This window comes from Zosterops lateralis (genome assembly GCF_965231275.1).
Source record: "Zosterops lateralis genome assembly, chromosome: W".
NCBI lineage: Eukaryota > Metazoa > Chordata > Aves > Passeriformes > Zosteropidae > Zosterops > Zosterops lateralis.
Genome location: NC_139801.1, coordinates 19,032,999 through 19,059,584, shown reverse-complemented (window position 1 = coordinate 19,059,584; position 26,586 = coordinate 19,032,999). Strand labels below are relative to the sequence as shown.

Sequence of the window (26,586 nt, the reverse complement as noted above, 5' to 3'; positions counted from 1 at the left end):
CTTGATCTTCAAACCAGTTTACATTAGCTCAGGATGTTATATAAACACAGTTAATTTAATCGTGTGTAAGATAAGCACCAAAAACCTGAAAGAGAATTCCTCTCACAGAAAAAGATGCCTCAGTTACATAGAAGAGGACAGAGAATTTCATTTTCAAAACTCTTCTGGAGTTATATTTCCTTTATTAGTTTTTAAACTAAAGCCAGAGCTACTTCACATTTCTCAGAGTTGGGTGTCAGTCAATCCAAATATGTAAATATTTGCTGATGTGTCATCAGTTGTGTGTGAATCATTATCTGCATTTACTATAAAGTATTTATGTTCAAATTAAATGAATACTTTAAAAAATACAGTTACATTATTCACATGCATTCAACAGATAACTGCTTAAGAATGCATCTAAAATGGGATCTTAAAAGTAAATTTGCAGAAAAAAAATTCACTTTTGCACTCCACTGAAACTGAGGTTCACTAAAGCCTCCTAAAAATTCTTGGTACTAAACCCTGCCCAGTGCTGGGGTAACACAGCACAAAATATCCACTGACACTCACTCTCCTAAAATTTGGCACAATTTGCCAAAGAAATAGGTATCTGCATCTTATTTCCAAGCTTCCCACATGGAGACTGGGTTCTTGGGATAACTGAGAGGGCCTTTGGAAGTATCCCATTAGGAAGGAACAGGAGAGAAAACAGCACAGTGCAAACGACGTAAGCTGACCCAAACAAAGAGCATTTTGATTCTTGGTTTATGCCTGAAGATTGCATCTTAAAATAAAACAGCACATCCACCTCATCCTCCAGGATTATCAGTGCCTGGCCCCAGGGAGGCATCACTTACCTCATCCATAGGGAATTCTCTGCTCATGTCATTCCCCAGTCACAGATGTTTCCTGACAAGCAGCAGTGGGGAAAGCTTTTTAAAGCCCCCATGCTATGAGAATGTTTGAATTCATTCACTCCACTCTCACTGAAAAAGCTTAAATAAACTTCACCATCCCTTCCACATAGGTTCAACAAAGTTCCATGAAACTGCAACTCCAAGGCTAAGGACGGAAGCACATCCTTAAATCCACCAAGTGTCACCACTCCCTGAATCTCCTTTGGGTGCGATGTCCCTGAGTGAAACCCCCCCTGTGCAGATCCCGTCCCCACAACAGGCGCCAAACATCCCCTCTGTGCCTCCTCACCTTCCTACCTCCACCCTCACTCTCATAAGCACAGGTACTGCCTACAAAAATAGCACAGAGGTCTCAATTTTTAGGATAAAATGTTTTAATGGGTCTGCTCGGGCTGGAGTCAAGCCTAGTTTTTGGATGAGACAGCACAAAGCCCAAAACATACTAAATTCTCTCTTGCTTCGAGGCTGTACGTATCCCTCCTGGCCAAAGGACAATTTAAGAAAATTTATAACTATTTCAGAAAATTCGTAACTCTCTGCTCAAGTAACACAAACATACTTGCTTTAACAACAGGAAAAAATGACTTCATTAAATCTACATGGTACTCAAGGATTAAAAAAACCTGTTCTCTGGTCCTGTCATTTTTACATTCTTACAATAAAATAACAGCCTTGGCATCCTGCTTTTTAGAAGAAAAGACCTACCTCTTTTGGCTTTTCAAGTACTTGAAAATTTTAAAAGAGAAACTAAAAAATGCTGACCGTGTAATAGCTGGGTATTCGTGGTGGGTGGAGAACATGAAAGGTTACAATATGGATCTGTGCCTACATGTTTCTTTTCAACTTGAGCAGCATCCTCCTGCTTCTGCTAACTCGGCAATCATACAGCTGACAGATTTCTGGGTTTTCTAAATAATGCATAGGATTTTCTTTTAACATGTCAGTGCAAAAGTATCAATTCTGCCCCTGTGTCGTTTGTGATGCTGATTTTCCTTGACACCATTCCATTAAACCAATGAGTTTTTTCCCTCCTGATGGTTCCTTAAATATTCCTCCGAGTGATGTATTTGTGGTTTTTTAAACAGATTGTGAAGGATGTTTGCATTTGTGAGAAAACTGCATGGCAGGTACTGAAGGGAAAGAAGGATAAAAAAGATAACGCTTTTTTTTCTATAAGAGAGCTTTTTCTCTGATCTTCATATGCCAAAAGCTCGGGTGTTTTTCCTTTCTTTTCTGCCTAACTTAGCTCCTTGTCTGGAAATTAAGCAACAAGACTCTACATACAGAATAACATTTTGACTTCCTAAGGAAATACCACTGAAACACTTAGTACTGTTTGATATCTCTCCTGGGAAAGCAAAACACATTTCTTAAATCATGCATGCTAACTCCAAAAGCCACCAGAAGGAAATACCTGCTTTATTCTTTGCTCTGAGGTTCTGCACACACAGCTCCTGTCACAACTGCCATGCACTGATCCTGCCTTGGTCAGGCAGCTTGAAGGATGTCCAGGTGACATCATCCAGTCTCTATTTTACAGTCTATCCTATCTCACACTTGTACAAAGTAGCTGCTGCCATGCCATTAAAAATAAAAGCTCATATTTCAAATAAGTTCAAAATCCCCCTAAGCAATGACATGCTAATTTCCAGAACACACTTCAACTGATTTTAGTCCTGCACAATGATGAAGGACCTCATCTTTGTAAACACTTCTGTGCAACCAGAGAGCTTTTGTTCTATTTATCTTATTTCTACAGAACAACAAATCTGGCTATATGGCTGGGCTCTAGCTGCTCACTCCAGCCCTTCCTCACTTCCCAAGTGGAGCAGGAAAGGCCACAATCACTCCTGGCAACCCTCAGGTGCCAACAGCAAAGTGTCCTCTGCAAGGACAACCCTGGAGGAGCCAAAGAAGGAGGAACAGATCACAAAAGACTTATGGCCACTGGGAATTTGAGATTCCAGAGGGATGGGTTTCTCCCATATCCAGACACTTTTGTCCCAAACTACCTGGTTCTCCAAACTCAACCTTCCTGCCCCAATCCTACCAGAAAATGGAGAGGGACACTAAGCCACAAGGAACAGCCAGCCCAGGCCAGCTGGACTGTGGGGCCAGAGAGCCTCCAGTGCCAGATTGAAGAGGAGGTTTTCAACTGCCAGAGAAGTTTTGCTTCAACGCTTCATATGATGAGTAGGAAGGTGCAAAAAAATCTATTTCTCTTCTACAGAGAGAGTGGAAGGAAGACATCAATGTTCAAATGTATAACAGCATTCTTCACAGCACTGTGAACTAAAGCATTGCTTCAATTAAAAAATATCTGTAAATTGAACTTTTTGGGGAATTTTTCCTCCTATATTTTCAGTATTAACTCTTGTAGCATTTGTTTTTAGTAAGTTATTTAGAATATTCCGGTACCAAACTCCACCACTACTGAGATTATTGTAACATCATGAAAAGGAGGTAGGAAGAACCTGATGGCAAAAGCATGCCAGCTGGATTACAAGCAAGAAAAGAAGTGGCACATTTATTCCCCACTTCCTTAGACACATTTGTAAGATTCAATTCCACACCTGCAATTTGCTAGAGAACAATATAATATCTAAAGAATTAGTCACTGTTCATGTTAAATTGAGTTAAGAGTTCAGATTTTAAACTGACAGGACAAATTCTGGCTTCAGACAGAGAATCCTTAAAAGATTCCATCATCATAATGACGCACAGAGGAAGAAACTGGCGAAATGACAGGCTAGGCATCAATAAGAAGCAAACCCAAAATTATTTCATATTTCACCAGATACAGATGGGGATTGAGATGAATATGCCAAGACATCCTCAACGCTTTTTTTTTTTTTATTATACTAATGGCCTGTATATAATGACACACTCACAAAAAAATCTGGCAATAAAGCTTCAGGACTTAATATTGCTCAATTACATTTTTAATTTTAAATAAACAACAGCAAAAAGAGGGTATTCCACTCATCTATCAGACTGAGGGATAAACAGGAAGGCACATATCCCAAAGTGAAATATTTATCAGCATTGTAGGAAGTCAATGTGTAACGCTGAGGTAAAAACTCAAAATTAAGTAAAACTGCAACCCTTTGAGTCTTTGTTACTGTAAAAAGAAAAAAAAAATCAAAGGAAGCAAAAGGTCCTCAGCTCAGTACAACTATATTTCTGATTTGACAGATACAATTATAATCATTCAGATATCCATTTCCCACAAACTCTCCACAGCCATAACCTTTAGTGATTAATTATAAAGTTCCAGGAGCAATAATACACAGACTAATTTCCTAAAACAATAAAACCCAGAATTTCTCATTTGGAGCTAAATGAAACACGAACAGGTTGTTATCATACCGAAATCTAGATGCAGAGTCATGTTGCAGCCATTACAGAAGCTATTAACCACAACCTCAAATCAAAGAAACTGTACATCTCTCTCCTAAAATAAAATGTTTTTCTCACTTATGAAGCTTCTGACTCCTTTGCTCTGTTCCTTTCCACCTCTTCTTAGTTAAAAAAATTTTCAAAATTCAATTTTCTTCCTCATTTTACATCCCCATTTTATTTTTAATAGTCATTTAAACTGTAAGTCTAGAGCAAGGCAAACAGTTGCAAACAGTTGGTGAAGGTTTCATGCACATGGAATTATCCCTTAACAGCAGATCAAAGTTACAACCTGTGTATTAACTTCTAAACAAAATTCCCACTTACTTCATGCCACAACAAGAAGTTTTCTGTAGTGAGTGTTTGATAATTCTTCAGTGTCCTGGGTTGCAGTGTAGGATGTACACAAAGTATTTATTCTATCACCATCTTCATGAACTGTTGAAACCAGGTGGGCTAGTGTTTTCCCAAGCCCCCTGCCTCTTCTGCTAATGGCCTTTGGAGTGTCTTCTGCTAATGACCTTTGGGGTGCCTTCTGCTAATGGCCCATTAACGCCTTGCCCATGACTCACAGGTAACACCCTCCAGGGGTTATCTCTGTTTAATGGGCCATCAAGGACCCACTTCACACTCCTCATGCAATTTGTGAGATGCTCTGCCCAGGGGGAGGAGCCAAGCATTCTCACCTGGATATAAGCTGGTATGTGGGACAGTGCAAGAGCACTTATCCACTGGATTCCCAGAGCAGGGCTACCAGACCTTTCTACAGGATCACTGCTTCAGGAAGACCACCTCACCTGGACTGCTTCCACCATCCTGCTCAGGTTGTATTCTGACTCTGTCAGTGGTCCTTTGTGTTATTGCATTTATTTTATTTTACTTTTACCTTTTTACCTTTCTATTTTATTAAATTATATCTCTGACTTGGAGCCTCTCATTCCTTTTGCTTTCAAAACCACAACATTCAGTTATTTTATTTGGTGGAATGTACAGCCAACGTTTACAATTCTTTCATGGAGATTTTCCATTTTGACACATCCTGCTCAATGTACAGCTTTGTAATCTTTGTGAGCCACCAATAAAGGAGGAATTCATGTCACAAAAATTATCCCAATGCTCACATTGCACATATTGGAAAGAGGGGAAATTGTAATTTTTAATAGGATTAGTATTAGTTCTTTCTAATAAGGATTTACTGCTCTGTCTGCATGCAACACTGGCACTGGAGACAGAAAATTTGCTCTTAGCAATTTTACTGCATCTGGCAACTGTCCTGGGTTGTAGTGTAGGATGTACACAAAGTATTTATTCTATCACCATCTTCATGAGCTATTGAAACCAGGTGAGGCAGTGTTCTTCCCAGGCCCCCTGCCTTTGGGCTGTCTTCTGCTAATGGCCCATCAAGGCCTTGCCCATGACTCACAGGTAACTCCCTCCAGGAGTTATCTCTGTTTAATGGGCCATCAAGGACCCACTTCACAACTCATCATCCCATTGTGAGATGCTCTGCCCAGGGGGAGGAGCCAAGCATTCTCACCTGGATATAAGCTGGGATTTGGGACAGTACAAGTAGCCCTTACCTACTGGATTCCCAGAGGAGCAGAGCTACCAGACCTTTCTACAGGATCACTGCTTCAGGAAGACCACCTCATCTGGACTGCTTCCACCATCCTGCTCAGGTTGTATTCTGACTCTGTCAGTGGTCCTTTGTGTTATTGCATTTATTTTATTTTATTTTTACCTTTTTGCCTTTCTTCTTATTAGTTTTGTGTTTCTGACTTGGAGCCTCTCATTCGTTTTGCTTTCAAACCATGACAGCAATGAAAAGGTGAAAGAATTGAGAAAAGATCCGTATGGAACTGCCACTACATTTTTATTCTTGGGTCCCACTGTAACTAAAGTCAGTGGGAATTTTTCCAAATATTTAAATTGTTATTGAGTTGATTGTAGAACTCATTGAATTGCTAAACCACAGAGAACTCCCCTGTAAAACTCGCACTCTTGATGCGCTGTCTAAAGGCTGGTGTGACAGTCCCCTAAAAAACTTCTTGTTCCATGAGGTACCTAAAATAATCACATTAATGTAGATTCTCCCCATGTGAGGTACACGAATTTTGCCCTACCAGGTAATGCAAAAAACCATGAGCATTCAAATTAAACTTTTGTACAGCAGCTTTTAAAACCCCCATATCAACCCTACATGTTTTCTGTATGAAGCTTCCTTAATCTTCTGTAGTAATTCTATCTTCAGTACTTTTTCTTAGCATTCAGTGAACCTTCAGAATTCATTCTGAACTATATAAAACTATTTTAGTTACAACCACTAAATAGGCTTTTTCAGTGCTTTTTTTTTTTTTTTTGTGAATTCAATGTGCACTAATTGATTAGGGTCTGAGAGGTGAGTAAGAAATACATATCCTACAGAACAGGAAGCTGAGCAAAGGTTTAATGCATGAGTTAGAAGCCAGATTTCTTCAAATACAGATGAGTACACAAAACTAGCAAAACCCAATACCACTTTTGGAAAGACTGCTTTGTGCATAATTTGTCACAAATTCAAAGTCATTCCTTTAGAAAATGAGTCTAAGACCTCCCAGCTGTTGCTTTATTGGTCTAATAAATTACCATTTTGATGATAGGATGCATACGCAGCACACACCAGCCAGGCTTTGCCTTCGGAGCCGTGGGAATGCTGATGGGAGAGCAGGATGCCACGGTGATCACCCTGTGCCTCTCCTCTTGAATTGGTAATGGAAATGAACAAAATATGTTCCCCAAGTGGCAAAAGTAGTAGGATGCAAGTAAAGTGAGGCCAAGGGAAACTGCCCTCATTGTAACAGGGACCAGAGACAAAATGGATCTGTCTCGTTCCAGGTTCTCTACACTGTCCAAGTAAAAATCTCTGCTATTCACCTGGAAGGACATCAGAACAAACAAAGGTTTCCTGTCCAAAGGATCTGTTTTGACTTCACCTTTGAACCCTATTCCTGGGGAGCTGGGACTTGAGGAGCTTAGATCAAATTCATATTGACGTTTATATAGCACATGAACGTGTTCCGTGCCAGGGCCTCCTGTCTGAGGTGACTCCTGCCACAGGCAAGGATTATCACGACTCCCCTTCACAGCTGTGCTTTTCAAATATCCACTCAAGGAAAGAAAAAAAATGCAGAAAAGTCATGAACTTGGTGATGGAGCATTCCCTGCCTTACCTTTCTCCAGTGACCTGTGGAACTCAAGAGTTCCCACAGCCTGACCTTTTGGAAACTTTCCATCATTTACTGGAAAACTTCAGACAGTGTTATTGCCAATGGAGAAATCTTTTGTTACTCCAGATGTATTTAGGGGGCACTTTAAAAGGTCTATATCCAACCCTAATGAAGATGATCCTTCACCAGTATTTTTCAATTAGTGAAGAGAGCTGTTAGGAGGAAAACTGGAGGAATATAGAGGAGTCAGGGCACTAATTTTGATTTAGCACTGGTAGAGCAAAGCTTACAAAATACAAGAGCCCAAGAATTTGAGACCCAGGTGTTGAGAGCTCCAGGGCAGCTCAGGGGCACAGCATTCCTTACCTGCATTAGAATTGAGCTCTTCATTTTCTGACTCGGTTCCATTTTGACTCCCACTTCCATGAAGGCTGTTCATTGCCATAAGTTTCATTTTCTGTAGCTTCATAGCCTCTGCCATGGCAGCAGCTGTCAGACCTGGAAAAATATAAATAAATAATATGCAGCGTCATATTGTACAAAGTGGCACTGCAAGTTTGATCAGAACATTCCTTTTCAGTAACAGTCATATAAATTCAATTCCCATTCTTAGTCCAGTTAAGTAATGCTATCCCTGAACCTCATCTTTGTTTTGAAGTCAAGTTACTTCAATACACCATTCTAAGAATTTTAAAAAATATCTTTCATGTTTATTTTTCTTTTTAACATGTATAGCACAAAGAAATATTTATTTAATGGCATCTCTTTTGATTATACTTTTAAATATAATTTCCCGTCACTTTGATCACCTTGTCCCTTTGATCACTTTCTGCTTGACTTACTTAGCTGCAACAAAATTTCCACACTCAGAGTAAGATACAGTATTCTTTAATTTCAACAGTTCAAAGCCAGTTAACATGTAACCATACAGCATTCATTGTTCTATTATGCATCCAAATATTGTTTTGCCCTTTTGGGAATCTCTTGGTTTGGATTAATATTATTGTAACTGGAAAATACTACATTGGAAATGTGTAAGAAAAACACAGTATGGATAAGTGCAGAATCAATCCCACTTTTAAGAGACCATTAAGACCAGCAGAAATTCACAGAATTAAGGTGGGTATTGGTAGAAGGTTTTCAAATTACAAAAACCCAATTAATTTCCAGTAGTAAAAGAGAAAAAGCAGAGTAACATCAGGCTACAGGTTACCATAATTATCATGATTTTTTATTATTATTTACATTCCCAGTATCTTTTTTTCATAAGGGTGAAGTTTTTAAGTTTTATCATTTTGGCTTGGTCACTAAATAAAGAATCAGATTTTCTTCCACACAGTACCAAATTACTTTTACTCTGGGCAAGATGTGACTGAAAATAATCTGAAGTTCTAGCAGGAAAATCCAGGAGACATAGGCACAAAACCAAAAATATCTCCACAGGTACAATTGCTTACTCACTCAGTTATGGATTAAATGGGTTTATTCTTCCCCTCAGTACAGCAAGACTTGCTTTTATTATTTGCTACCTAGTTCCAGAAAATCACCAAATTGCATCTAATAAAACCCATGATTTTTTTTTTTTTTTGGTGGTGGTGTCTGTTCTAGCAACCCACTAAGGTATCACACATCAAACCATAATTATAAAATCTGCTTTTGGAAAATATTGCTTACTGAGAGATTTAGACTGATTAAAGGGAACTAATAATTTTCACACCCTACCCATAAATTACAACACTCTCCTAAAAGCTGCTACAAATTTGACATTCAGATTAGCTCTGCTGCTCCTCTAATGGGCTTCACAAAGTTCTCATTGTTTCAGTAGGACTTAAGAAAGGAACCAATCCAGGACTGCATGGAGAGGGACACCTTCTATCAAACACAGATACAGCAATTTGGTCAAGTTCAGCAAAGATATTCTGATCATCACCAATAATTTTGGGTTTTAGGTTATTAAATGCAGCACTCACTTCATACAAAAGACCACTACACTGTAATTTTTTTGCAACACCCTTTGAAGTTCTTTTACAAATGGTACAGGTATTTTTATAAAGTAGATATAAAATCCTGACGTTTAAACTCCTGTTTTTGTCTCACACACTCTCAATCCATCACAGAATACATCTTCAATGATAAAACTCTCCACACACTTTCTGGAGAAGATGAAATAATCTGCAAACTTTTTCACCTTTTTTTCTTACAGAAATGTCCTAGGGTGACTTTATGACACCTGTATCCCCAATCATCTGTTCTGTGTGTGCTGTATATTGAGTTCTGTGCCTTTAACACTGGTTCTGAGAGCAAAGCAGGGAAAGAAGCGTGGAGTTTGTTTTGAGAAAACAGCATTCACTCCTACACATTCTTCTCTCTGGACTCGGTGTGTTCATCGGAGGTACGGGCAGTGGCCAGACAGAGAACTTTTTTTTGCTTTTAGTTAGTTTAGATAGCTGAGGCAGAGAAGCTTCCTAGACTGGTTTTTTGTTTGTTTGTTTGTTGGTTGGTTTGGTTTGGTTTTGGTTTTCTTTTTTTCTTTTTTTCGTTTTTTCTTTTTTTCTTCTTTTTTTTCCTTGGGATTGTGATAAATTTGGTGTAAAAATTCGTGTATAAAATAATAATCCAATGTATAAAAAGAATGATGTTAATAAAATGTAAAGTCTAGTAGGCAGCAATCTGCATCCCCAGCCTGCATGGCTCCAGTTGTGAAACAGTAGAAGGACCATCAGACTGAACAAAGACGCTAGCCAGCCCCGATAAGAATCGCACGCTTTCCAATGCAAGGAGAATTCCTCCCTGAACAACGATGCAGATTTCATCAACGCCCTGGCACGATGTGCACACTGAAATCAACATAAGACTGACTGGTACAATTGGCATAAGAAAAGACCTTCCCGGAATGGATCAACGGGACTTGGCAGATCCGGGAAGGCCATCGAAAAGAAATTTGGACTATTTGGCCCATCCTGGACACCTGGACTGCCTCAGGGCATAAAAATCCTATAAAACGGTGGACTGAGGACCGCTCAGCGTGGACTTGGGTGTCCTGTACCCTGGCGTGCAGATCCCTATCCACCCGGCGCAGCGCTGCTAATTTCCTATTTTGTGGTTTTCTCTTTTATTGGTGATTGATATCGTGTTATTAATAAATTGTTTCTTTGTTAATCCGATATTTGCCATTGCATTTATAACAGATTTGGTGCCGTGACTCGGATTCGGAGGAAGCTGCGGGGACCTGCGATCCAGGAGGGTACCCCCGCTGATTTTGGCGGCCTGGTGAGTGAGGAGACCCCGCGGCTCCACCCGAACCTCCGAACCAAATTTAGGAACGAGAAAACCACAAAAAGGACAGGGGAGAGGATGGATCCGGGGGCAAAAAGAGCTCAGGAAGGCAAAGGGCCTTCAAAAAGCCGCAGCTGACATTGCTCGTAAAACGTCTATGTGCACGAAGACATCCACGCAGGAAAAGGAGCTGTAAGTACTGCTGGTTGAGCGGGTGATCGGGCGAGTGTGTGAGACGTGATCTGATCACGAAGCGAGTGTGGACTTCAAGGTCGCATTTCCGTATTCCCGCGAGGGGAACGGTCGGCCACGAAGGAAGCGATTTCGTGTGAAAACTCTCTCATATTGCTCGTCAAAACTGGGACTAGGAAAGTCACAGGGACCGATCACGGAGTGGGCGTAAAGGGGAAGGATACGTCCTGTAGAGCTCGGGAATTGGTAAACTATTTTTGCCAGCGGACAAAGGTAAGGGTCCAAATAGAATCCAGGAAAGGATTGAGTACCGATCAGGGACCCCTCGGCACAGCTCGCTGGAGGGGTGAGTAATCGGAAAAGCCCCAGTCCCCTGAGAAAAACCAGAAACACAACGCACAGGCAGAAAGCCGACTCGGAGAGAATTTGCAGACTTGGTAAGAAAGACTTGTGAAACATGGGACAGAGAAAGAGCAAACCCCAGAAAAAGACCGCAGAAAAACTCCCCTCTGGTAAGGGAAAGGGAACTATGAAAATCCCCTGAAATAGTCCCCTGGGTTGGATGTTAGAACATTGCGGAGATTGCCCTCAGAGAAAAGGGAAATCCAAAGAAAAGATGGTGTACTATTGCATGGATGTGTGGGGTGGTGAAGAATTGAGGAGCCACCTTACGTGGCCAGTGTTAGGATCATTTGGAAGTTGGACATGCAGTGAACTGAATCGCAATGTGGAAAACAAGAGCCCCTCAGACCCTGAGGAGAGGGAATATGCTCGGCTCTGGCTGAACACCCGAGCAGGATTGTTCCCGATGAAACAGAAAGGGCGGCCCTGAACTGGAACCGAGCCCGACACAGGCTTCCCATCCCTTGTCCCCGCTGGCAGTCCCTCTGCTGCCACCCCCTCTCCTACCTCTTCCATCCGGCCTGGGTCCATCGGCGGCGCCCCCGTCGATAGACGCCATGACCGCGGGAACCCCCTCTGAGATCCCGTCTGCGCAAACATGGGAGCACTCTCGCTCACTCTTTCCGCCGCAACCAGGGTTGGTCCGAGCGGAGGAGAGAATCCCCTCTGCCGCACAGGCGGCAGTTCCACCCCCGCAGCCCGCAAAAGGGAGACAACCCACTGCCACCAGTTCTCCCCCTGCTAGCAGGACCCGCTTGAAAGCAAGGATGATGGGTGATGAATGGGGAGAGAGCGAAAATGAGGGACACAGTTTACTTCCATTAAGGGAAGTTCCGACGGCCCCCGGGGTTATCGGGTTTGGGAATGTTCCCCTCAACACAGGAGATGTAAGAGCTTTTAAAAAGGAAATGGGACGATTGTTGGACGATCCTTTTGGTGTGGCAGACAGGTTGGATGAGTTCTTAGGAAGTAGTATCTATACCTATGAGGATCTGATGGCAATCCTAAGGTCTCTGTTTAACAACGAGGAGAGAGAAATGATAAAGCAGGCGGGTATTAGAGACTGGGACAGGCGCAATCCACAGGGGACACCCGGTGATCAAAAATGGCCCAGCTCTAGTCCGAGCTGGAACGCTCAGACAGAGGACGGGAGAAGGACCATGATAGACCTAAGGAATATCAAAATCTAAGGTATTTGGGAAGCCGTCCCAAGAGGTCAGAATATCAGTAAAGCCTTTAATGAATGTCAAGGGAAAGAGGAGTCCCCCACTGAATGGATTGAGCGATTGAGGCGAAGTCTGCAGAGATATTCTGGGACGGACCCTAATTCCCCTGTAGGGGAAGTGTTGCTCAAGACACAATTTGTGGCAAAATCTTGGGAGGATATCCGGAGAAAGTTGGAAAAGATAGATGGCTGGCAAGATAAGAGCTTGCAAGAGTTGCTAAGGCAAGCACAGAAGGTGTACATGAGGAGGGAGGATGAAAAACAGAAAGTACAGGCTAAGGTTCTGGTAGCAGCTGTAAAGGAGGTCCAAAGACAGGAGCAGGCATCGGGTAAGTATAAAACTTTACCCCAAAAGCCCCAAGGCCCCCGCAAGACGGCCCCAGTCACGAGAAGGGAACTGCCAGAATGTTACTATTGCAAAAAAACAGGACACCTTTGGAGGGATTGCAAGAAAAGAATGAAAGATGAAAAGATCTTCCAGGAGGATTAGGGGTGTCAGGGGCTCTTCACCTTGGGGACCAGAACATCTAACGAGCCCCTGGTAAAATTGAAAGTAGGTCCCCAGCGACAAGAAACAGTTTTTCTGGTAGATACCAGGGCAGAAAGGAGCACGTTACAGCATTTACCAAAGGGGTGTACGGCCAGTGAGGAGAGAATTATGGTGGTTGGTGCAAAAGGGGACCCTTTTAGAGTGACGGTGATAGAGAATGTGGAAATTGAGTCGGAAAACAAAGTCTGTTTGGGAAACTTGTTGTTGGTGGAGGAAGCTGATTACAACTTGTTAGGGAGAGATATGATTATCCCCCTAGGAATTAACATCATTGTAAAAAGTTCTGATCTGGTGGTGAAAATGTTTAAGCTCACTGAGAAGGACGAAGCAGACATCAATCCGGAGGTATGGCACTCTAAAGGAGAGGTGGGGAGACTAGAAATTGACCCCATTCACCTCGCAATTGAGAACCCCGAGGACCCTATACGGGTCAAACAGTATCCCATTCCCCTGGAAGGGAGAAAGGGATTGAAACAAGTAATCAATGACCTCTTGAAGGGAGGAACCCTAGAACCATGCATGTCCCCCCATAACACCCCTATACTGGCTGTGAAAAAGGCAGATGGAAGTTATCGGCTAGTTCGGGATTTAAGGGCAGTGAACGCTTGAACCAGGACTAGATTTCCGGTGGTGGCCAATCCATATACTTTATTGAATCGGCTCACACCCGAGGACGTGTGGTATAGTGTGATTGACCTAAAGGATGCATTTTGGACTTGCCCCTTAGATGAGAAAAGCAGAGATTACTTTGCTTTTCAGTGGGAGGACCCCGATACCAACAGAAAGCAACAGTTAAGATGGACAGTGCTTCCCCAAGGATTTGTGGAATCCCCTAATCTGTTCGGACAGGCTTTGGAACATCTATTGACTCAATTCACCCTGAAGGAAGGGACAAAACTTTTGCAGTACGTAGTTGATCTGCTAATAGCTGGGTCCACTGAGGAAAGCGTGAGGGAATGTACTGTGGCATTGCTGAATTTCATTGGAGATAAGGGTTTGAAAGTTTCTAAATCCAAGCTGCAGTTCACCGAGCCCGAGGTAAAGTATCTGGGTCATTGGCTAACACAGGGGAAAAAGAAATTAGACCCTGAGAGGGTGGCGGGAATTATAGCATTACCCGCTCCAAAAACTAAAAGACAGATACGCCAAGTGTTGGGGCTCCTGGGATACTGTAGACAATGGATTGAAGGTTTCAGTGAGAAGGTAAAATTTCTTTATGAGAGGTTAAACACTGATAGAGTGAAGTGGACTAATCAGGATGAATTGGACTTTCAGAAATTAAAAGATGTTCTCATGATTGCCCCAGTACTGACCCTCCCGGACGTAAATAAAGAATTCCAGTTGTTTGTAGATGTTAGTGAGCAAACAGCACAAGGAGTCCTGATTCAGGAATGGGCAGGAAAAAGAAACCCCATAGGTTTTCTATCAAAAATCCTAGATCCTGTGAGCCGGGGATGGCCTACGTGCTTACAGGCCATAGTAGCAGTGGCACTCCTGGTAGAGGAGGCGAGGAAAGTTACCTTCGGGGCCTCTTTGGTAGTTTACACCCCTCACAATGTGAGAAATATTCTGCAACAAAAGGCAGAAAAGTGGTTGACTGACTCTCGGCTTCTGAAATATGAAGCCATCCTGATCAGCTCCCCCGGATTGGAGTTAAAAACCACCTCTGCACAGAATCCTGCTCAGTTTATGTTTGGAGACCCCTCCGAGAAACTGTTGCATGACTGTGCTGAGATCGTGGAACTCCAGACAAAAGTAAGACCCGATTTGGAGGATCAGGAATTGGAGGGGGGAGAGAAATGGTTTGTGGATGGGTCTGCAAAGGTAGTAGAAGGGAAGAGAAAGTCGGGTTATGCAGTGGTGGATGGTGGAACGGGAAAGGTGGTGGAATCGGGCCCCCTGAGACCCGAATGGTCGGCCCAGGCTTGCGAGCTTTATGCTCTCCTAAGGGCTCTCAGAAGGTTGAAAGGGAAAAGGGGGACCGTGTTCACAGATTCCCGTTATGCGTTTGGGGTGGTCCATACATTTGGGAAAATTTGGGAAGAAAGAGGTTTGATAAATACGAAGGGAAAAGGTCTGGTCCACGGGGAAATGATTCGACAAATCTTGGAGGCAATCAGGGAACCCAAAGAGGTTGCGGTAGTCCATGTGTAAGGACATCAGGCCGGACTACAGTTTCAAACCCGTGGTAATAACCTAGCCGATCAGGAGGCAAAAAGGGCAGCATTGCTCACGGTGAGCGTCCCCGAGGTGGTCGGGGAAGAGGACCCCGAGATCCAAATATGCCCCTCCGAGAAGGACATTGAGGGATTCAAAGAGATAGGAGGGGTCTTGGAAATGGGAAAATGGAAATTACCCGATGGGAGGGAATTGGTTCCAAAAAGTGCAGCCAGAGGAATCCTGAGACGTTTGCATGAACAGACTCACTGGGGAACACGGGCACTGGCTGACCAGTTCTTGAAATTTTTCGGGTGCAAGGGAATTTTTGAATTAGCTAAACAGGAGGTACAGGGGTGTGTGACTTGCCAGAAGGTGAATTGATCTAGATCCAGACAAATGGCCTGGGGAGGCCGTCGTCTTTCATATAGGCCGTTTGAAAGGATCCAGGTGGACTTCACCGATTTACCAAAAGTCGGGAGATATAAATACCTATTAGTAATAGTGGACAAATTAACGCATTGGGTAGAGGCATATCCAAGGGCAAAAGCTACGGCCCAAACGGTTTCTAAAGTGTTATTGGAGGAAATAGTCCCTAGATATGGAATTGTGGATTGCATAGATTCGGACCAGGGGACTCATTTCACATCAAAAATCATAAAACAATTATCAGAGGCTTTGGGAATCAGATGGCAATATCACACCCCCTGGCATCCTCAAAGTTCGGGACAAGTGGAGAGAGTGAATCAAACCTTGAAATCACAATTGGCAAAACTCATGCTGGAAACAAAAATGTGCTGGGTAAAATGCCTCCCCCTTGCTCTGCTCAATGTAAGAACCATGCCACACTCCGATACGGGGCTGTCCCCCTTTGAAATGTTGTATGGAATGCCATACAAGCACGGAATGCCGGTGGGACATCCCCAAGTCGAGGATGTGCAATTGCAACCTTATCTTATTACTATAAACAAAAATTTACAGGAGCTCCGAAGGCGTGGACTTATTCCTCAAAGTGCCCCTCTCGGATTTGCAATCCATCAGATTCAGCCGGGAGACAAAGTGCTGATCAGGACTTGGAAGGAACTTCCTCTCGCCCCGCAGTGGGAAGGACCGTTCCTAGTACTGCTAACCACTGACACCGCAGTTCGAACTGCAGAAAAGTGTTGGACTCACTCGTCAAGGGTGAAAAAGATCGAGGATCCAAAAACCTCGGACTGGAAGGTCACCACTCCTCCAGGAGAACTAAAGATCAAGCTTCGACGTCAACCTAAATGACCAGTCAGATAAGTTGTATCACCCCAGACTGCGAATGCTTTCCTTTTATTCATTTTGAATGCGTGTACTGTAAGCAAGTTTGGGTCACCCATTGTTGGGGAGGGAACCGACCTAGGGGTCTGTGTACTAACTGTTTGACTGAGGAGCAGGAGAACACAAGCCGTCTCTTAATACTTGCCACTCGGGCCGGACTTTTGGAGTTAGATTCTCCTGAGTGGTAGCAAATTTACAAAAAGGGAATAAGAGGGAAATTGGACGCTAAAGCAGAGGCTTTGGCAATTGAGTGCCGGAGGACCATCAAAGTACCTTGCCGAGGGGACACAATCAAATTATCCCGGTGGGCAACCTACAAAAGAAGGTTTGCCATCAGGACTACACGGGCCCCTGAAGCACACCCTTGCTGCCGAGAAGATGGTTTACCCCGCCGTATGTTCACATACGGGCGAAGGGCAAGGCAGAGGGGTATATCGATGGGGAATCCTGATAGTCCTGAGTCTAGCCGTGTGCTGGACCAAGGGGGCCCTTCCAGGGGCGCTCCTGGGGGAGAATCCTCCCGCGAAGTGTGAGTGGTGCTTAACAGCCCCAGAAACAGGACCGATAATGGATCGTCCCCTGGAGAAGCAGCTAGGTGATTGTTGGGCCAATGGCACTCGATTTCATCTCTGTAAATTGGAAGGAGGGGTCCGGTGCCAACACTCAGGGGCAAGTCCTAAGGGCGGGCTGTTCAGGGTCCCTGCTAACTCACACATTAGACAGAGGCGTGAACTCGAGATTCCGCACCTGGTACAAACATGTGGTCAATGTAATAAAACTGTTTGGGTGGGAGGAAAAAGGCAATCTACCTTCCTTGCCTATTTCAAAGTGAATTCCCTGTGTTACGATAAGGCGAAATTAAGAATATGTAACATGGGCGGAAGATTGTATTGGGAAGGAAAGAACCTCAAACACGATAAAGTAGGTTCCTTTAATACCGAACCCATTGTTTTCGACCTATTGCCACAGGATGATAATCGTGTGTGTTTACAGTTTGATCAGACCTTTTGTTTTTCAAGGGACGAGGAGGGGATGGACCCTGAGAGTAAAATGAAGCAGGTAACTTTGGAACTAAGGAGACAGGAAGCTGAGGCCAGAAAGAGGAGGATTGAACAAGAAAGATTGAAATCGCTCAGTGAGCAGTATGAGCAATTGGAGAAACAATATGGTAATGGGGGATTTCCAGCTCCTAACCAAAACCTCTTTGTAGAACTAATGCAGGAGATAGCCACTGAACTAGGACTGACAAATTGTTGGATCTGTGGGGGATTAAAGTCAGCTGAAAGGTGGCCCTGGAAAGGAGAAGGACTAGCCCCGGAACAACTCCTAAAATGGGAAGGTTCAAAAATATCAAAAATTATAAAAAGGCCGGAGGGATGGATTCTGGAAAAAAGAATAGTCGGCACTATATGTATTAGCCGGGAAGGGAAGGAGTTTACCGATCTGGTAGGTTATACTCCATGTATAAACACACTAACGGTAAATGACAAATCAGGAATCTGGCAACCTGAGCCACCCTCCGGATATTGGAGCAAAATTCGAGAAAAGAATTGTGAGTGGTTCGAGACCATGGAACTTTGCTGGCACAAGAGTCCCGGGGCTAATCCGTTTCAGGCATTAGTAGGCCTGAAAGAATACTGGGATGAACCAGGCAGAACAAATGTAGGCTGGAAAGCGCCAGATGGAATATATTGGATTTGTGGGAAAAAGGCGTACAGTGAACTTCCCAGGAAATGGAAGGGGTCCTGCACCCTAGGCATGATTAGACCCTTTTTCTTTACCTTGCCCAGAGCCAAAAGTAATTTGTTGGGGGCACCTCTCTTTGAGACATTGAACCGAAAGAGAAGGGAGATAAGGCGAGAACTACCTGTAGCTGGAGGCAACCAAAAGTGGGGGGAGGAGGAGTGGCCCGCGGAAAGAATCATTAAGTATTATGGGCCGGCCACCTGGGCAAACGATGGTAGTTGGGGATATCAGATGCCCATTTACCTCCTGAATAGGCTGATGCGGCTGCAAGCGATGGTAGAGGTGGTTTCGAACCACACCTCGGATGCCTTGGAACTCCTAGCCAAACAACATTCACAAATGAGGGCCTTTGTATACCAAAATCGACTTGCCCTTGATTATCTATTGGCTGAGGAAGGAGGGGATTGCAGCAGATTTAATGAATCAGAGTGCTGCATTGAGATTGACGACCTAGCCCAAGAAATTAAAAAGGTGGCTCATGTACCGGTCCAGAAGTGGAATTTGATTCTTCAAGCCTCATGGTGGGATCAGCTATTCGGGCAAGGGGAATGGTGGAAGAAATTAGTGTTCTTCATAACCTGTTCCATTGCAGGCATTATTTTCCTCCCATGTTTGATCCCCTGTTTCATCCGACTGATTCATTCAGTCGTCCAAGGGATGCAGATAGCCTCCCTTCCCATAGACCCAGAGGCAGCACAAGGGAAAACTGTGTCCAAGTTAATGAAGCTAGAGGAGGAAAAAGGGAAAGGGAGAGCTGCAGCAGCTTTGAGGAGATTTGAAGAGGGGCAAAAACTTCAACCAGGTGATGAATCCTCACAAGAGGACTGGGAAGAATGTGACCTCAATTGGAGTTGAGGTCAAAATAAATAAAGGATATGAATTTTTAATTTGATGAATTATTAGGTGGGGGACTGTGATAAATTTGGTGTAAAAATTCGTGTATAAAATAATAATCCAATGTATAAAAAGAATGATGTTAATAAAATGTAAAGTCTAGTAGGTAGCAATCTGCATCCCCAGCCTGCACGGCTCCAGTTGCGAAACAGGACAAGGACCATCAGACTGAACAAAGACGCTAGCCAGCCCCGATAAGAATCGCACCCTTTCCAATGCAAGAATTCCTTCTTGACGACGATGCAGATTTCATCAACGCCTTGGCACAATGTGCACACTGAAATCAACATAAGACTGGCTGGTACAATTGGCATAAGAAAAGACCTTCCCGGAATGGATCAACGGGACTTGACAAGATCCGGGAAGGCCATCGAAAAGAAATTTGGACTATTTGGCCCATCCTGGACACCTGGACTGCCTCAGGGCAGAAAAATCCTATAAAACGGTGGACTGAGGACCGCTCAGCGTGGACTTGGGCGTCCTGTACCCTGACGTGCAGACCCCTATCCACTCGGCGCGGCGCTGCTAATTTCCTATTTTGTGGTTTTCTCTTTTATTGGTGATTGATATTGTGTTATTAATAAATTGTTTCTTTGTTAATCCGATATTTGCCATTGCATTTATAACAGGATTGTTTAAACCTGTCCTGGACTGAAAAACCCAGAGGAGCACCAGGAGCTGCACTTGTGGCCCACCGGGGCCTGGAACTCGGCATTTTGTAGTGCCAAAGGGACTGGGACTGATAAGAGACTGATAAAGCTGAGCTAACTCATGGCAAGGACTTCTCTCAGTTTTGCCATCTCTCTTTGGAGCAGCGAGAGGTTTTATTGTTTCATATTATTCATTCCTTATGCTTGTGGGCAGTTTGTTAGTTAAATAAATAGTTTTTTCCAATTTTCTCCGAGGAAGTTCTTTTCCCGGACCGGCTGGGAGAGGGGCCATTTGGGTTTGCTTCCCAGAGGAACCGCATTCGGAGGTTTCCTCCCAAATTTGCCCTAAACCAGGACAGGAAAGTAAGTGGGATTGCTCTTTAAGTGAATTTTACATTATTTTCAGGAAGTAAGAAAACCTAAGCATCATCATAGTTGTGAGGAATTGACTGTTTTCAAGATTTCCAGGTACCTTTTCACTTACTATTTTTAATTCATTTGTGTTATGGGGAATGTCTGTATAAAATAATTTGTGCTCGAAATAAAGTAATATAAAAATGAGAATACAGAAGCCAATTCCGGGAAAGTTGATTTGCATCCATGAGGGGACGGGCGGCTCCAGCAGAGAGAAAAGAAATCAGCAACAGAAAGGGGAGTCCAACCACGGAGATGGGCCATCAATGGTGATTAATCAAGGATTTGCCAAATCAGATATGCTAGTCAAGACAACTGGGCTCAATATCACCTTCTCAGAAATCTCATCAACTTCTCTGCTCTGCCCGGAAACTTATTCAGGAGGACTGGAGTCTCAAAAGAGGACACATAAATATACAATCTGAGCAAAAGTGGACAAAGGAACCCTGCCTCGGGGAAAATAAACTGTATAAAAACTGGACCTTTGGTGGCGGGATTTGTGAACGGAGAAGGATGGGTGCGATAGAGGCCTGTCCATACGTTCACCCAGTGTCGATCTCGGGATCGGGACTGTCCTTTTGTCGTGGCTTTCCGAGTTCGCTGTTACACTAAATTTTTTTTTTTTTTTTTTTCAAATCCGGCTGTGTTATTTATAACAATTTGAAAAGAATTCACATACATTTTAATGGCTACAAAAATATAGTGTCGGAACATGAAGTTTTTCTTCTAACATTTTATTATTTGTATGTAAACAGGGATGCACAGATAAACCAATATTCCAGTGTTTTCATCAGGGTCAGTATTTATACAGGTTCTTTATATAGATTGGAAGTCATGAAATTTAATTTAATATGCAAAACAGTAAAGAAACTATTTATAAGGAGGTAAATAGAGAATGGAAAATAAATTCAGATCTTTAGCAAAATGTTCAGAGAAAAGACAAGAGAAAAAAATTATCCAGGGCATTGTATTTAAAAAAAAATAAAAAAAGAAAAGAAAAATCCCCCAAAACCTTCCACTGAACAGTTGTACCAGAAGTGTAATGAAGGCAGAAAGGTACCACGGCACAAACAGAAAATAATAAACACAGTCCCCAAATCACCACGATGCCGCCTGCAGAAATTAAAGGTAATTATTGTCAGGTGTTTCTGAGCTCCCTAACCAGACACAGCTGCCATAAGGACACCAGCCAAGAAACAGTGATGGATCAGAAAACTGTGCTGTGCCATCTGCCACACCAAAGTCACTCCAGCAGCAAAAGTTTCAAGAGTAAAACACAGCCCTACTGCAGAAAGCACCAAGGTTCTGCACAGCCAGGCACAAGCTGGAAGACAGAGCTGAGATTATCCCTAAACTCAGCATCTGCAAAGTCTTTATTCTCTTACTCACTCCCAAGTCTATGTAATTTCTTACTTGAACTAAAAGTCACAGCATCTGTCTGAGACACTTTAAAAGCAATGTACTAATTCTTCAGCATCTCTGAGAGATAATAAAATTGAGGCTAAAGCAAATGGGTTCAGCAGTAAGGGGGTGCTGCTGACTGAAATGATGGCAGAAAACAGGCAGCATTGGTATAATTTTCAATTAGGTACTGCCATGGTTAACGTTACTGGAGGTATTATTTAATTTAACTATTAATAAAACTCCTTTCTATAACTGACTCAGCTTGGGCTAGCTGTGGAGAAGAGGGCTATTCTTCAACTCACTTATCTAAGGACCTACAAAGAACTGAGGAATCATTTCCATCCTCTTGGATGAGTCATTATCAACAGTGGAATCTCAGAGCACCTCACATTGAAAAATGTCCTGGGAACTGCTGTAACATATACATCTATCCCTCTATGTCCTCCTAAAAAAAAAAAAAAAAAAAAAAAAAAAAAAAAAAAAAGATTGCTAGGACAACCCTCGTGCTGGATTTCATACTTCAAAGCTTCTGGTTTTTCCTGTCCATTTGCACTTTAAATTTTCCTTTCTTCAGTTATCTTCTGCCAGCTGCGATCCATCAGGGAACACCCAGGAAATAAACTGTGGATGTTTGTTGTCAAACAGGGACATCCTTCACAACACCACAGCACAGGAGGAGTCTGGGCACGGTCGGGATGGTTTCCTGGCAAGGCTGCCCACAGCCTCACGGTGAGGCTGGTGCTGCTCCAGTATCCCCAGTTTCCTGGGCTGGCAGGGAGCAGCTCCTGGTGGGATCACTGACAGAGACACGGAATCTGGGAGCTGTGTTCTGTGCACAGGAATCCCATCCCAGCTGCTCAGAAACTCAAGGTGTGCATGGCAGAACAAGCAGCTGCCTTCTGTGATCTGCTTTCTGTGAGCCCAGTTGACATGGCACTCTGCACCCTCCCTCTGAGGACGCTGCAGAATTCCGCTGCACAGCGCAGGGATTGATATAATAATTGACCAAATATTTACTGAAATAACCAAAATAAGGACGCACAAACCACACACTTCATACACAGACTGCACTGAAGGAAAATTCTGCAGTTGTATTCTAGACAGACAGATCAGGCCTAAGAACCAAACTGTTTTCAAAAGAAGAGTCTGGATCCAAATTAGGGCTGTTCTCAGCTGGCTCAACAGGGCATTGCACCACCCTGGGGAGAACCCAGTGCTTGGGGTGCTGGAGATGGAACAGAGCCCCATGTCCTGGGAGCCTTGGCTGCTCCTGCATCCCCTGAGCACATCCTTTGCTCCTGCAGCCAGGACCTGTGGTCCCTCAGAGCCTGTGAGAGGCTCCTCCACCCCCTGTCTGCACCCCATTAGGTCAGTGGTTAACTGTTTACTCACATAGCCCTATCACAGACTAAAAAGACTATTGAAGGTTATTCCTCAGTGAAGTCTCAGGAGCTATTTCAAAAGAAGCAGCATTTTCACTGCATGGCCCAAGATCATAGCCCCAGGTTGTTTGCTGTCTCCCATCATGGGGCAGTGCTGAACCACCCTGAGCACCAGGGGAGGAGGGGACAGTGTCCCTTGCCTCCAGTAACATCACAATTTATTCCTTGGCAAATACTTTCTGGTATTTGGATAAGAATCCAAAATTTGACTACATTCCGCTGGTGTCTTGCGTACAAGTGACTCCTGCACATTTAACCAAAGTCCAGTCACTGAAAATTGGATTTTGATGGTGAATACGAGGGCTCTGAGCTTTCCAGGTGACCCTGAGTGTCCACTAATCTCATACTCCAGCTACATCTATTTTTTTCCAGTTTCCTGATTAGTCAGACTGTGCCTCTCCTTCATATTAGTTTGAAAGCTTTTCTGTCAAAACTGTGAACAAGTAAATTAACTAAAGGAGAACTATGAATAATCAAATCCTGAGGTTTGCAATTAAATGAAATGGTGAGTCAGTGAACTGAAAAATGGTTTTCTATTAAAACAAAACATTTAATTAAATTAACAGTCAACACATTGCAATTAATAATATTAAAAAAAATGAAACCCAGTTTAGCTGTTCCATATTATTTCAGTGTAATAGTCAAGCATTGTGCATTGGCTTGTTTATTATTTGCATTCAAAGCTTCTATGGGTCAAGCATGCTGTGCTAAAACAGCAATGATGAAATATCTGGTACTTGGTACTATGAAATGTCAGTATGAGAGACCATATTGCCAACAGTGAAAACAATCCTGAAACCTCCAACAAATTAGGCTTTCCAAGACTAAAAGGAACACTCACTTTAATTAAAATTAATAAGTAAATACATATATACTTTATATTTTCAGAATGCCTACAAAACTTTACTAATTAATTAATTTTAAAAAGTCATGCTGGGAAGTGAAGGCTTCTCTGTAGCTGAAATGAATCATCCTTGCTTAGTGATAAATAGGGAGGCAAAACCCAGCACTACACAAAGGACAGTGAAACTGAATTCTTGGATAAGAACAGTAAAAGGCCCAAAGTCTTAAAGCAGTTTGGAGATGGGTCCAAACTCGCAACTCTTGTTACTGCAGATGTTTTTCATGTTTGTGAACTGACTCAAACAGAAACAGCAGGAAGGTTTAGCTCTAGTGCATGTCATGTTTTCAGTGGTCTGTGAAGATACCCTGGCTACCACTTGGGAATGGTCACAAGAATCCTTCAATGTGGATCATCTGAGAGACCCACAGATGAAACTCAGGGCGTAACTGGTGAGTAACTGGGCACTGCAGGCTGGGGATGGATTTCAGAGAGCTCTGTCATGGGCTGGGCTGTGGGAGCATCACCCCAGACCCGGGAGGGCACTCGGAGCCCAGGCTGAAATCCAGGACAGACATCCATCTGACATCGCCCAGCTGAAATGCAGCCAATAGACAAGAAATGCATCACAACACTGGAGCTTCTTTCATCTGTTCTTACACCTGCAGCCAGTTGTTCTGATATAACAACCATATTTCAAAAATATGTTCTTTCCTGTTTTGCAACAGGAAAACACCCCAAATGACAGCAAGAACTGATTTTTCGAGAACATTTGAAATTCTGTATTTATCATGCTGCATGATCAAGGCAAAAGAGAAAAAGAAGATTCTTTGATTTATCTTAATGGGTCTCGGAGCAACCTGGTCTAGTGGAAGGTGTCCCTGCCCATGGTAGGGGGTAGAATGAGATGACCTTTAAGGTCTCTTCCAACCCAAACCAATCTGGCATTCTTGGATTCTCTAACTGCACTCGGTTAATGAAAGTTGAGAAACTACTGAAGATGATCCTTACCAAAACATTTCAGACAATATTTTAAAAATTTTGAGTAGCCTAACATTTTTAAATACCACCACTTCGAAATGTCAAAAACATTATACTACGGCAAAAGAATCCTACTGAGGGGAAAAAAATCCAAACAAATATTACTCATATTTGTCAGGAATTGTGAGAAATTAATCTTTCACAGAGAAGTTTCAGTCATCTTGAAAATGTCACAGTCTATTCTTGAGGGACTTGATTCTCTGCTTTTGTGCAGTCCCTAAATATTCCCCAGGTAACTTCCCCTTCTGCAGCTCCTGGATAAGGACAGACCCACAGACAGGTCTCTTCATCCCACACAGGTCAATGCATGCTCCATCATCACCCAGGCAGTGATGCTGGGGAAAACACTGATAATATCATTTACAGACTGCCAAATGCTCAAGGGATCAGGATTAGTGTTGCACAAATGTTTCTGAGTTTCTGATAGCTTGATTTTGCAATCCTGGTAATTTCTGTTTAACATGGGGTGCTTGCTCACCTTACTTTAAAATACAATTTCATGCAGAAGCTCACATGAGCATAAACAAGATCAAAACCCCCAAACATTAAAACATCCCTGCCACTCCATGGAACAATTCACAGAAGCAATAGGTTGTCACTCTGATTTCACACACATGTAGACAGTAGCAAGAGCCCTGATTCTTACAAATCTGGGGGTCTGCTTTATGCTTTCATCCCATGTCTGTCCCTATTATTTAAGCTTCTCACCCCACTCATAACCTCTGTCCTGATCTTATCCTCCCTGACATCCATCTGTAAGATTTGGAATATTTTTAATGTGAACATTTTCCATCAAGCACCTAGGTTATTTCATATCCTCCATCCACATGAGGAGATGATGACCTAAGAGCTGTCAGATTTCCTGTCTAGACCCAAGGGGCTCAGATGGAAGTACATAGAAATTTTAATCCCAAATTTGTGCCTAGATCTGTAAGATGAGCAGTCCTGTTCAAGCTGCTGCAAAGCAAACCCAGCTGTGTATTTTACAGTTGACTTCCTATCCAAATAGGCACCTGCATCTCATGTGAAACTAAACTGCAGCTTCCCCTGTTGGAGGGAAACAGGAAACTCAGAACTTCAAAAAGCACTGAGAGGGTTACATTGCTTTTTTCCCCCCACAATTCTTACAGTGGGTCTCATGAGAATTGATTAATTTTGTGACATTTTCTGCTCTTTTTTACAATCTATGTCATGAGAATGATTTGTCAAGGCTGTAATGCGTAATACTTTTAGTATTATTCACTACTGTGACCTTTACCTTCTGTATATTTGATTGACTGACCACCCCACTTTGGATGTACAGCTTTCAGAAGATGGAAGCACATGCCAGACACAGCAGCCATTGAATTATCACTGAAAAAATCACAACCCCGTGATAACTTTTACATTCTTCAGTGCAGATCTGATGCAATTTTGATCATGTCATTGAAACTTTTCAACACAAAATGGAAACTTACAATATGGGATGTATTTAAGCAGTGTTTTCAAACATCAAGAGAGTGACAAATTTATGCATAAGGACTCTGATTTCACCAAGTTA

At 42.9% G+C, this 26,586-nt stretch overlaps 1 protein-coding gene across 2 annotated transcripts in view; it reads right to left on the bottom strand.

The window, feature by feature from the left end:
• LOC310922090 (dachshund homolog 2-like) overlaps positions 1-26,586 on the bottom strand; it is a gene marked incomplete at its 5' end in the record, with an annotated part of 325,896 nt that overhangs the window by 99,079 nt on the left and 200,231 nt on the right. For both annotated transcript variants that reach the window (XM_083882411.1, XM_083882410.1), the window contains one exon: positions 7,871-8,002. In XM_083882411.1, coding sequence (XP_083738537.1) covers positions 7,871-8,002 — 132 coding nt within the window. The remainder of the gene's footprint in view (positions 1-7,870; positions 8,003-26,586) is intronic.